This window comes from Polistes canadensis, unplaced genomic scaffold (assembly GCF_001313835.1).
Source record: "Polistes canadensis isolate GaletaPanama2010 unplaced genomic scaffold, ASM131383v1 scaffold_0, whole genome shotgun sequence".
Lineage (NCBI taxonomy): Eukaryota > Metazoa > Arthropoda > Insecta > Hymenoptera > Vespidae > Polistes > Polistes canadensis.
The window spans coordinates 1927138-1940373 of NW_014569547.1; the positions used below are offsets into that span (position 1 = coordinate 1927138).

The window sequence follows — 13236 nt, forward strand, 5'->3', positions numbered from 1 at the left end:
AAAAAAAAAAAAACTTTAAAGGAAAAAGTTGCATTATTACAGTGGCAAGTGGAGAAGGGGGGAGGTTTCGAAATACAACGATGGAAATAATCTTTTTACGAGATTTGAAAGTCAACTTTGAATTCTGTTTTTTTTTTTTTAAATTAAACTATATAATATTTTCTTTTTAAAATCATTATATGTGTGATCTTAACTTTATTGAAAGTATTTTTACGGGACAAAAATATACAACATTTTACTGTTATATTTTCGTCATAACTTTTAACAGATATTCCGTTAAAATAGTGTAACTTTTGTCCTTTGGAATTTTTTCATAGAATCGTAAATACGAAAGATATTTTAAGTGTTTCCATTTTGATGTAATCCACCTTATATATATATATATTTATAAATAAGTAATATATAAAACAAAAATAAAATAAAAACGAACCTCACTACTTAAAAACTCATAACGATATTAATATTATTACAAGCATTTATATATGCAATCGAGACAATTCAATTGTATAATTTACATTTTTATTGATAAAATTGCCTCCAACGTAAAATTATTGATTAAAATTTGTCAAACACAGCCAATTGCACCTTTTTTTCTTTTATGTGTATGTGCGCGCGCGCGTGTGTGTGTGTACAGTGAACCGACAATCGTGTATTCCTTTTTTGAGTATTATTTAATTATTATTAGATATTAGAAATAATAAATTATGCACGAACATGTGGCATGTCACACGTATAATACTTTCATTTATATGTATGCATGTAAATAATATGTATGATTAAAAATAAAGTTAAATACGTATATTATTATATTTCGTTCGACGAATGATATTTGATTACAAATTGTTAAAGCAAGCCATTTAAAGCGCAAAAATATTAACGAGGGATGGTGGGTGAAAAATGGCTTTGATTAAATAGCATGCGATTTTTTTATTTATTTATCTTTTTTTTTATTACGCTACTTCAAATTAATCAAGTTAATTTCTTAATTTTATCAAATAATCCTTTTCCTTTTAATATTCATTATTACTATCGTCTTTTTTTTTTTTTTTATATTAGTTTTCCTTTCCCCTGTTGCGTATGCATATGCAATGCTTCTATTTATGTACTTTTGTTGTTGCAACAACAACAAAAAATTGGATTTTTTATTTTATCGATCAGCTCGATGACGAAAAGTATTTGAACAATTTCACGATCGTGGCTTTATTCTCAGAATTTATAAATGTACAAAAAGAAAAACGGATAAGTTTTTTATTTTATGTCTTTTTTATTTTTCAACGAGATTTTATAATTTTTACGACTAATTGTAAGACTTAATACTTAATTTTATACGCATTTGCAATATCGAGAATGTTGAAATTGTTTGTCTGTATACGTACGTATATTTATTTGTTTAAATGTTAACAAATAAAAAAAATCGTAAGTGTGTGTGTGTGTCTATACATATATATATGTATATATATATATATGTATGTAAATCACAGTTCTCAACATTGAACAATTAATTCATAATTACGAATCATATACGTAATAACAAACATAAATTTTGGAAATATTTTACTAGACACATTTCTCACTTACAATAACAATAATTATATAAACCCTTAGATTCTTTTTATCTCAAAGAAAAAAAAGACAAATAACAAAAAATTGTCAATATCACTTGCTTTAACTACGTGTTACATTCGATTAATTTGTATATTTAAGTATACAGAATGATTGTTCTCTTTTCCTTTCATTATAAAAAGTGCGATCTTTTTCATTAAACATAATTTAAAAATAATATACTTATAATTTAACGTTGTAGCTGAAAAAAAAAATAAATCATAATAATCGAAGCAAAGTATGATAAAATATCGATTTTATCGTAACGAGACTATAAAGAAATAAAATATATATGGGTATGTATATATATATGTATATGTAAAAAAAAAAGAACATATCATATGAGATGATAAAAAAAAAAATTATGGAATGACTTTTAATTAATTAAACTCAATGATATTAAACTTATCAGCAGTCTTTGTAATATAAGCTATACACATTAGAATAATGATCATCTTATAGATATAATCAGTGCTTTTTTGTAAATGAAGAAAAAGAAGAAGAAAAAAAAAGAGAAGATGCTGGAACGTCAGCAGTCCAGTGGGTTACAGCACCAAAAGAAAAAAAATTAAGCACTGGATATAATTAATTAAGTAACGTTAAATTTAATCGTAAGATCGATTAATTTGTTAAAAAAAAATCTTTGATAAATCTATCATTAAAAAATTCATCGAATTCTAATAAGAAAATTATAATATATTATTATCCTCCAAAAATAATCAACAAGACAACTTTTTTGTGCTTCAATTATATATAAACATATATATACACAGTAGTCTCTTTAATTACTCAGGTAATTGGTGCCACATAAATGGAACCATAGAAACTTGTTTAATATTAGCTTCCACGTACTCAAATATGTGTTTTAGCTTTTTTTAAAAAAAATGTTACATCGAGGAATTCGAAAATGTATATTTTCGCATAACACATTGTATTGATATCAAGGTTCTGATAGTTCCAACGCGTTAAAGTGAATACTGTATACTGTATATATATGGCATATTTCTTGATCATGTATTATATAAAAAAAAAAAAACAACTAACTAATTGATTAATATCGTATAAAGAAAAAAAAATATTAAGAAACGGCTATCAGGAAATATTGCTTAAAAATCTATAAAATTACTATTTGAAACAAACCAAAAAATATCATATAATAATAATAATAATAATAATAATTATTATTATTATTATTATTATTACTGTTAATTCATTATCAAGCGATATAAAATAATCACGCGAAGTTTAGGAATATTTGCATAGTGACTTATTTTTCTTGTTTTTTTTTTCGCTAGATAAATTATATATATATATGTATATGTATATATACGTTTGTTTCTTTCTTCTTTTAATTACAATAACGATAATAGTATATAATTATTATCAAACACGTGTTAAACTTAGGTCCGATTAATCGAACTTGATGTTTGATGACGAAACAACGTACACACATTCCTATATGGAATAATATTTTTTTTTAAAACTAATATCTAAGTGCGCATAAAAAATCACGAAACTAAAGTATCTTACTTTCTTTTCTCTCTCTCTCTATATGTCACAAATTTAATAATAATAAAAAGATCGAACGAAAAATAAAATGGCAAGATTATCGTATTGGCAGTTGACGTTGAATAAAATCAAACTTTTTCTAAGTAATGTGAGAGGGAAATAAAGAAAAAAATATTTATATAGAAAGAATGGAATAATCTAAGAACGATTTAAATTTATATCATGATAAAACGATGATCATGAATCTCAAAATCCATGGAATATTTTACATTTTCAATTTTGAAAATGAAACGCTTATGTTTATTCAAAGAAATTCGTAAAGAATTCTACTATTGTGTGCGAGATTTTTGAAATTAATTAATATCCTTTTTAATATTAATTCTAATCACACATATTTGAAACATCAAATCAAATATTCGTGTTTCTCTTAGAATAATCAAACTGCAATACACGTCATTACATTTATGTATTATTAATTGTAATATTATAGAAATTCTAAGTTATCTTAATTAGAGAAATTAAAGATAACACATACAACGTGCTACCATGTTCTTTTTTTTCTCATTTCATTTCGAGAAATCGTCGAATTGGATCAAGTTATCATGCATAGAAAACAAAAACCATAACTATACTAACTAGTCTATACACAGAGGCAACAACGCAAGAGCGTTAGAAGAGATAATAAAAGAATAATAATAATTAAAAAAAAAAAAAAAAAAGAGAAAACATATAATCTAGTTTTTCCACACAACCCCCTTTCTTTTTCTTTTCTTTTTTTTCCTTTTATAAATTAATAAAATGTTCCCACAGGAATACTCTCGTCCCTCTTGATCTTTCGCACATTATTTTTCTTTTTCTTAATTTTACTTTCAACATCATCTACACGCACACGTTTAATATAATATACTCTTTAATCAATTTAATTATATACGTACTATATTAATAATATATATTCCATAATATGAATTATTTAATGTATACTATAAGCACAGTACACACACAGCATACAGTATACAATATTAATTAATATTAATTTGTATAACATAATACAAATTAATTGTACTAAGTATGCCTAATTATGCATATTCTATACACTATACACATATAATGATACAATATTAATTATACGTAATATGTATATACATATACGTCAGTAATTATAAAAGTGGACTGAGTTAAAAGAAAATTGTATTTATGATTAATTTAAGATGAAAACAATTTATATTATATAAATCACAAATTATAAAACAAATTCCTTTAACTAATTGTAAGTCCAATTTCAATAATTGCTGTCACATATATAGCATATGTACAGGGTGATCCTAACAACTGAAACGGGTTACTATTCTTCTTTTTTTTTTTTGAAATAATAGTAGAACTAAAATGATAATAAATAATATAAAGCGTTAAATACCACATAAAGTATTAATTCGATGACCTGACGGTTAGTACTTTTAATACACGAAAATAATAAAAAAGAATGTATTGATAAGAAGAAAAAACAAAAAAAAATAGAATAAAATAAAATAAAATCCAATTGCACCTGACAAATACCAATACAATTCAGAGAATTCAACAATTTACTAATATAACTTTAAAAAAATAAAACAAAATAAAACTTCACTCTTATATATATATTTATATAACATATTATTCTAATCTTTAATCGTATAATACGATTATTTGTTCGAAAAAACCTCAAACACCCTGCATATACAAGTATACATACATATATACGTATTCGTATATTTGTGTAAAGTGTAAAAAAAAAAAAAAAAGAAGAAAAAAGAAAAAGAAAGTTGTGAGATTTAGCGCATTTTGTGTTTGTTTTTAATGAATTAATCGCAGAGATGTGTTTTTTATTTTTTTTTTGTATTCCCTTCAATTTACTTGACTCCGTGTACATTGACCATATGGCAGCGCATGGTGTATTTCCTCGTGAAGACAGCCTGACAGATAGGACAGACGGTGTCACCCCTATGTATACTCCGATGATGTGCAAGGGAGTCCCCACGATTGTAGGTACGGCCGCAGACATCGCACACCCAACGACCGCTTTCGTCGTGTAATGGCTTAGAACGTCTCCTGACACCCTCCTGATATACGAAGCTCGTAGCACTCTGTTGCTGATTCCCATAAGGAGACGCATCGTGCTTTGGTTCTGCGCACACAATCCAAAGTGTTTCCGATACACACACGGCCTCATTCACAACACATTTAATAGTCAGATGATGATTTATTTTTTTTTGTTTTTTTTTTTGGTTTGTTTGTCTGTTTGATTTTATTTATTTATGTTTTTTTTTTGCGGGTGTTATTATTGTTATTATTATTATTATTATTATTATTATTATTGTTGTTATTATTGGTTTTAATTTTCTTTTTGTTTTAATCGTTTAATAATTATTTATATCTCGAGTTTTTTTTTTGCGACGATTCTACGGTAGAGAAGAGATTCCTATAAGTCTTACTTAAGCTGTGACGTTTTGTTTTATATTTCACTCTTTGTTGCTCATTTTTTTTTTATATATATATATTTTTGAAAATCTTTGGTTGTATTTTTATTTTAATTCTTATTATATTTTGTTCTTTTTTTTTTTTTTTGTATTTATAGATGTTGTTATATTATTGTTGTTGTTGTTGTTGTTGCTGTTGTTGTTGATGGGTATTTTCTGTCTTGTATTTGTATGTTTGTTGTTATTGTTCCCCTTTCCCTTTATGATTGTAAAAAATATGATAAATAGGATTAGGATGGACAATTAATTTTGTAAGAATGATATTGAAATCTAATTAAAATGTAATAGAATAGGATAATTTTTCAGTCCCAATTAAAAAAGAAAAAGAAAACAAGAAAAAAGAAAAAACTAGAAACGTAATGTCCCAAACTTTAACGTAATCAACTCCCTACGAGAATATTTCTATGATTTGAAAAAGATATAATGGAATTTGTTACGTCAAGAGGGGAGTGCGATTCCGTTTTTTATTTATTTTTTTTATTTCAAATTAATCAAATTTCTTTTCTAAGCCATCACATATTGAACGTTAAAAATTATTTTCAATGAATAAATTCACGATATCGCGCTTCCACCTTTGTACATACGTACAAATGAAATTTGATTGTTAAAACAACAACATATAAAATTATATGTATATGTATATATGTATATGTCGATACAGTGAGTGGGTTTTTACCGTGTGTTAAAATTGTAACCGCTATTTTAAAAGTAAGTACAAATCCCATAAGCATATTTAATTAAGCTTTCAGCCAGAAAAAAAATGTTCAGGGAGAGAGGCCAGGGGAGGATAGCTTAAATGGGGATTTCATGTTTTTTTTGTTTTTGTTTTTTTATGGAAGAGAGTTCACCGGAATGTGAAAATGTAAAAAAGCATGTAGATATTGAGATTCATGCGATCTATTGATGTTAAACGCGTTTTAAACTTATAATAAATTCAGAGAAATATTACTATACATATCGATGACTTCTATTTCTTATTTTTGTTTTTTTTTTTTTTATAATATGGTGACCATTCGTTTGTACGCTATTTTTTTTTTGTTTATTTCCCTCTTATTACTTTGCATTGTGTTTTTCGTTCGATAGATAGTACATAAACTGCATTCATTACTATGAATATATAATTGTCTATGTTTTTAAACGTAATTAATGTGTTCGATGACAAAAATATCATATGGCAAAAGTTTCTTAATTAAAATATGCATAAAGTAAAAAAAAAAAAACAAAAAAAGAACAAGAAAAATAAATAGAAAATAATTATAATAATGAAAGTAAAGCACAAAAGTTTAATGAAACTTTTAGGAACGTTATAAGCAACAATTAATTGATAATTCAATGTCGCAAATTAAGAAAGCTTTTTTTATACGTCATGTGCATGTCAGTCTCTGCTTAGAGATAATAAATTACAAATATTATAATTATAATCTTTACAAATTTTTTTGATTACCTATAACTTAAAAGAGAAAAAAAAAACATAATGAAAAAGCGTAAGAAATATAATACAAATTTTTAACTTAAACGCGACGCATCCATAATTGCTAATGCAAAAGTACATTAAAATATAAACTAAACATTTGTAAAATCTATAGATATAAATTCGATGAACACTAAATAATCATTACTATGTTGTAAATACTTTAGGAACATTAATATCGTGAAAAGAAAATTTTACTTAAATATTCTTAATATTACAGTTAATTAACCTTATTTTGTGCTTAAAAACACATCAACACTTTCGCGTCCGCAAAATTTTCTTTAACTGAACGTAAAAGAAAAATATCAACATTATTGATATGATCTATACAAAAAGTATAGAAAAATATTTCAACGTAAATGATCAAGTTATATAAACGTAAAAAAAAAGAAACGAAAAATTGTTTTTAATAAATCTTGAAAATATTATAACGTTCGATACAGTTGTGATATTGTCAAGTGAACAATTATCAAAAATTACACGTGTGAATCGTATTCGTACGTTTATCATTAATTTTATAAACGCGACAACAACGTTTTCGTTTAATTTTTTCCGAAACTTGTAATTTTTATTAAAATATGCTACTACAAAATCATCAACAATCTTTTCAGGTAGATACTTTAATTTTTGTTTCCCCTCCTCCCCCCATCCCTGTAATTGAGTTTACAATAACGAACGAGAAAATTTAGACGAATCGTTATTGTCGTTATTTAAAAATTGAAAGAACATATAGCAAAAATAAATAAATCAAAATAAAAAGAAACATTAACTTCATTTTCTAATTATAATTATTTTTTCTCAAGTAATATTTTAAATACAGGAAAAAATTTAATTGCACCAATTGAGCGGATACGAAAGTGTTAAAAAAAAAAACAATTAAATAACTTATAATTATTATAATTTAATTGCTTATCACATAGTTTATCTATGTTTTAACCATGGCACCTCGCACATACGTAATATAATATAATATAATATAACATAATATATAATATTCGTTATTCGCATTATTTCATAATATTAAGATTTAATCGTGGAAATATATATATATATATATATTTAGACACTTTTTAAAATTAAATAATATCCTTGAAAGATATCATTACAAAATTAGAATTGAGTCTTATGAGATGATTTCATCGAATTAAGAAATTAGGATTGTACATTATATTGGAGAATCTTCTTTTCAATATTATCAAAATTAATTAATCCTAAATAAAACTGAAAACTCATATTACGATCATTAAATTATTGCAATATCATTTAAAAAGGATCGACCAATATTTCCAAGAAAACTTACATTAACAAAAATATCTCACCTATAAGAATAAAAAATATTCTAAATATCATATATATATATGGAATACTAATCGTTCTCGTTTTTTATTATTTTGTATTTTTATTTTTTCTAAACTATCGAAGAAAAAGGAAAAAAAAAAAAAAAAAAAAAAAAAAAAAAAAAAAAAAAAAAATAATAATAAAATAAAATAAAATAGAAAAACATACGAAAATGGGGACAGAGGGGAGAGGGCAGCGGGGAGAATACTGTCAATAATAATATCGCAAAAATATCAATGACGAAAATCAAGTTTAGCGTTTGCGTGAATTCGCATCAAGTGTGCTTTCATATCGTAACTACGACTGAAAATGCGTTTACAAATTGGGCATTTAGTTTGACCTGCATGTAAATCCTTGTGTAGGGTCAATGACATCGGATGTTTGAAACCTTTCCAACAAATTCTACAACGAAATAAAAAATCTGCATCCATTGAACGACTACCAACATCAACGTCACCGTCACCCTCACCACCACCACCCCCCTCACTACCCTCAACAAAACCACCACCACCACCACTACTACCACCACCATCACCACTACCATCACCAACAATATTACCACCAACAACATTATTACCAACACCACCACCATTAACATCACCACAGTCATCATCCGAGACGACAAGGTCTGTGCTTATAGGGTGGTGCTTGTATCTTGAGCTAACATCTGTTGTAACACCTTTGGTAACTCCTGCTCGGTCTACAAATAAATAAATAAAAAACACAAGATCACCTATCTAAAATCATGACTGACAAATAAAAAGATAATTGTTTATCTAATTAATTATATATATATTTGTGAAGTTTAAATATATATTTAAATATATATGAATATACATATGTATAGACATTATTCTTATTAAAAAAGAAAAATTCTATCTTTCGAAAAGAAAGAAACCACTGTAACTGTTAATTTTCTTTTTTTTCTTTTTTTGTAATTTGTTATATCAATTTATTATAATTTTAATTGATTTTCTCTTTCTTATTTATTTATTTATTTATCTCTCTTTCTCTCTCTCACTCTCTCTCTCTTTCTTTTTTTATCTTTATTCTTCGTATTTGTCCATTTTCTTATATTTTTCTCATTTCATTTCATTTGTCATTTGTTTTTGTTTTTTTTTTTTTAATTGATTTTCTTTCTCTCTTACTTTATTTTTTTTCTTTCTGTTTCAAGTTTTTGTACCGCGTTCTTCGTCGTTCATATTAATTCGTTAATTCGTAATAATAATATTAATTAACAAAAGAAAAAAAAGGAGACGTGTGCATATTATAGTAAGCGCAAGCTAAGTAGAGCAAAAGCCTGATCAGACTAAACAGATATAGATTAGAAGTATATATGAAACCACTGAAAAAAAAAAAGCAAAAAAAAAAGAAAAGATTGTAGAAGAGGCTTCTCTTCATCTAAAATAGAAAGCCCTAGAAATAATTTCGATTTTTCTTCATTCTTGTATTATGATATAATTAATTAGAAAAGTTCATGGTTATAAAAATAGGTTTAGAAAAAAAGAAAACGATATGATTAACAAATTGTGAATTTTAACATGAATGACGACAAACGTTTTCTTTTAACTTTTCTTCCCTTTTATTAAACTCGTGTTAAATTCGTTTAATAAAAGAAATTCAATAACAGAATATGCTTTACATTGTTTCAAATTATTATTTCTTACAACGTTGAACTTTGTCAATTAATTTCTCTTCTACTTTTTCTTATTTTAAACGTAAAAACGCATTTATTTAACTAAATATATATATATAGATATAGAACCTTTCCTAAGTCTAAATCTAATTAGCGAATAATTTCATTTTGAGATCAATTCTTTAAGGAGGACACATTATATTAAGAATAAAATCGCATTTTCGATGTTTAAAATTGAAACGTTCGATTCGAAATATATATATTGAAACTTATCTGAATCTTTTTTTTTTAATTTTTATCACGATTATCTCGATAAATATAAAAGTAGAAAAAATTTTCAAAACACTAGACTAGAATTTTAAATAGTTTCGAATTGCCGAGGAGACGATATTTTACTTTGCTTCTTATTTACTTAAAGTTTTTGTGAGTACTCTTATGTTAAATATCGATAATAAAATCGTTACAGCTTTGAGTATTTTATTTAAAAAAAAAAGAAAAAAAAAACAAGAGAGAATAAATTAATAAAACATAAACATTGAAAATAATATTTGCACGCGTCTGTGATGTGAATTTTAATTGTATTATTGCACTTATTTATAAAAATGAGAATGCTACTTCCTTTCTGTTTGCATAAACTTGCATTACTAACGCATTCGAAATAATCTGCCATCGTGTAAAATTAGATAATATTTTAAACTATTTCTAAACGATATTAAAACAGGCTTGTGAACATTTTCCTTTTACACATGCATAAAATCTATTCTCTCATTAGAGAAAGCGCAGTAAAAATAATAATAATAATAATAATAATAAACAAAAGAGAATCACCTATCAACGAAATATACACAACTATATTTGCAACTAGACGATAAGAAGAAGCCTATTATTTAATTAGTATACTTTCCGTTTTCTAATTTTTAAGTACGTGTAACATAGAACAAAAATCAATTCAGTCAACGTTTATTCATAAATACGATTGTAATTTGGCAACCGAAAAATTAAAATAATATTTTAATATTAATAATAATAATAACACCTAACATCGTTTGACAAATACTATATATATAACTGTAAACAACTTCTAAATAAATGTTTAATGAACTTAAAAAATCGAAGACACATTGACTTCTAAATTATTATTACAAAAGAGATCCACGATTAAAAGCAAGGGGAAGAAGGAATAGGTAGATCAACAGAAGATACGTTAACTATATATAACGTAAGAGATCAAAGTGAAAAAAAGAAAAAAAAAAAAACATGAAAGAAACTTAGAAAAAAATATAAAAAATACATATATGTATGTAATATTTCGTTCAACGTTTGTATCCTAAAAAATGTATTACAAATCTATCTAATCTAAATAATCTAATAAGTACAAACGTTGAATGATACACGAATAGCGAGGTGAACGAGATGCAATGCTTATTTGCATATTTGTTGTTATTTCAAAATAAAAATAAAAAAGAATAAAATAAAATAAAAAGAATCTTTGAAAGATTCAATAATTTTGCCACCAAATCAAATCAAATCTAATCTAATCTAATCTAATCTAATCTAATCTAATCTCCAAAATTATTTTTCTATAAATAATAAAGTATAAGAAAATAATAATTAGAGATAATTATGTTTTGATTGATGCTTCCACTTGATTATTATTAGTCGACCGTCGTATGAGCATTTCGTAAATGCATTCTTTTCTCGAATGAAAATCGAGTAGAATCTTATAAACTATGCTACGATTGATTTGACTCGTCCTAATCGAACAACCTTCGATATATACGCAGTGTTTTCGAAATTTCAATATGCCATATTAAATTCTTCCTATAAAGTAAGTATATATATATATCTTAATCCAACGCATATATACTTTAAAATTTATTGAAAAAAAAAAAAAAAAAAAAAAAAAAAAAAAAAAAAAGAAAAAGAAAAAACAAAAAGATAACCGTTAATACATATTAATAACATAATAAAAAATATATTTTTGTCTTCCTATCAATTTCAAAAACACTTGCGCATACTTTATATAAATAAATGTTTCAAAGGAATCTACCCAAGAATGATTTTAAATCGATTCGATGATGATGTTTGTAAATAGGAGACTGATTATGCGAAAGACGAAAGATCGTTGTTGGGAATCGTGCGATCGTATTATTATTATTATTTAACGATGAGGATGTTGTTAAAATGGATCGGGTATGTTGATTGATTTTGTTCTCATTGGCTTTTGGCATTATTACGGCGGTCGATCGGAGTTGGTGCTATGGGGGCGGAATGTGTGGGATCTCACGCATTTTGTGAAAGTCGACGAAACAGGGCCAACGGCATAAACAGGTATTGCAGGCCCAACATTTGAAGCGTGTCTGCCTGAGCTTTCCACGCGACGTTACCATTCCACGCTGCTTGCAGTGTACACATACTTTTCCATGGCCGTTCGCTTTGCTGAGGCTATGAGGCTGACCGGATACGTACGTAATCCGTCCTGGAGAAAACACATTGGGCCAAACAACTTTGGTTAGTCAGATCCTTAAGTATATGTGCACATGCAGCAACCATTAGTTATTTCAATAATATAAAAAGTAAGAAAAAACAAAAAAGATAAAGAGAGGGAAAGAAGAAGAAGAAGAAAAAAAAAAGAGAAATCGAAGATTATGGGAATAGGTAGATTAGGTGGGGAATGGGAAATAAAAATTTGCAAATTGGGCAGAGGGGGAAGGAAAGGGAAGGGAAGGGAAGCGGAATAAAGAAAAACTTGAGAGCAACGACCAATCCCAGCACCAACCAACTCCGTCAGCCGTGAAAGCCAGTTCTAAAAGAAGGAGGTTTTGTATGTATGTATTTTTATATATTATGTATGTCAGCAGCGACCAATTACCCACCGACAATCTGCGCCTACGCATACATATATACATATATATATGTACTTATCTATGTATATATGTATATATAATCATTTATTTAGCATTGCCAGGTGCTAGTTTAAATGTGCTCGTTCACGCGATACGCATACACGCAGTAGTAAGTAGTCTCTTCTTCTCGTCCAGTTTTTGGTCTGATGTATTTTTTTGTTCTGTGCTATCCTTTTCGTTTGTCACAATTTTGTTTCTATTTCCTCGTACTCTTCTCTACTCGTCGTAGAAATTCATGGAATTTATTTTTTCGTTTTATTT

At 26.3% G+C, this 13236-nt stretch overlaps 1 protein-coding gene across 3 annotated transcripts in view; it reads right to left on the bottom strand.

Moving 5' to 3' along the window:
- The window catches only part of LOC106788172 (protein bric-a-brac 2-like), a 33601-nt gene that overhangs the window by 12905 nt on the left and 7460 nt on the right, over positions 1-13236 (bottom strand). The window contains exon 6 of one of the 3 annotated variants that reach the window (XM_014751411.1): positions 4919-5272. The exons of the other annotated variants lie outside the window; for them this stretch is intronic. Within the exon in view, the coding sequence (XP_014606897.1) occupies positions 4998-5272 (275 nt within the window). The 3' untranslated portion in view covers positions 4919-4997. Of the gene's footprint in view, positions 1-4918; positions 5273-13236 lie in introns of those variants that run through there. 3 annotated transcript variants of the gene reach the window in all.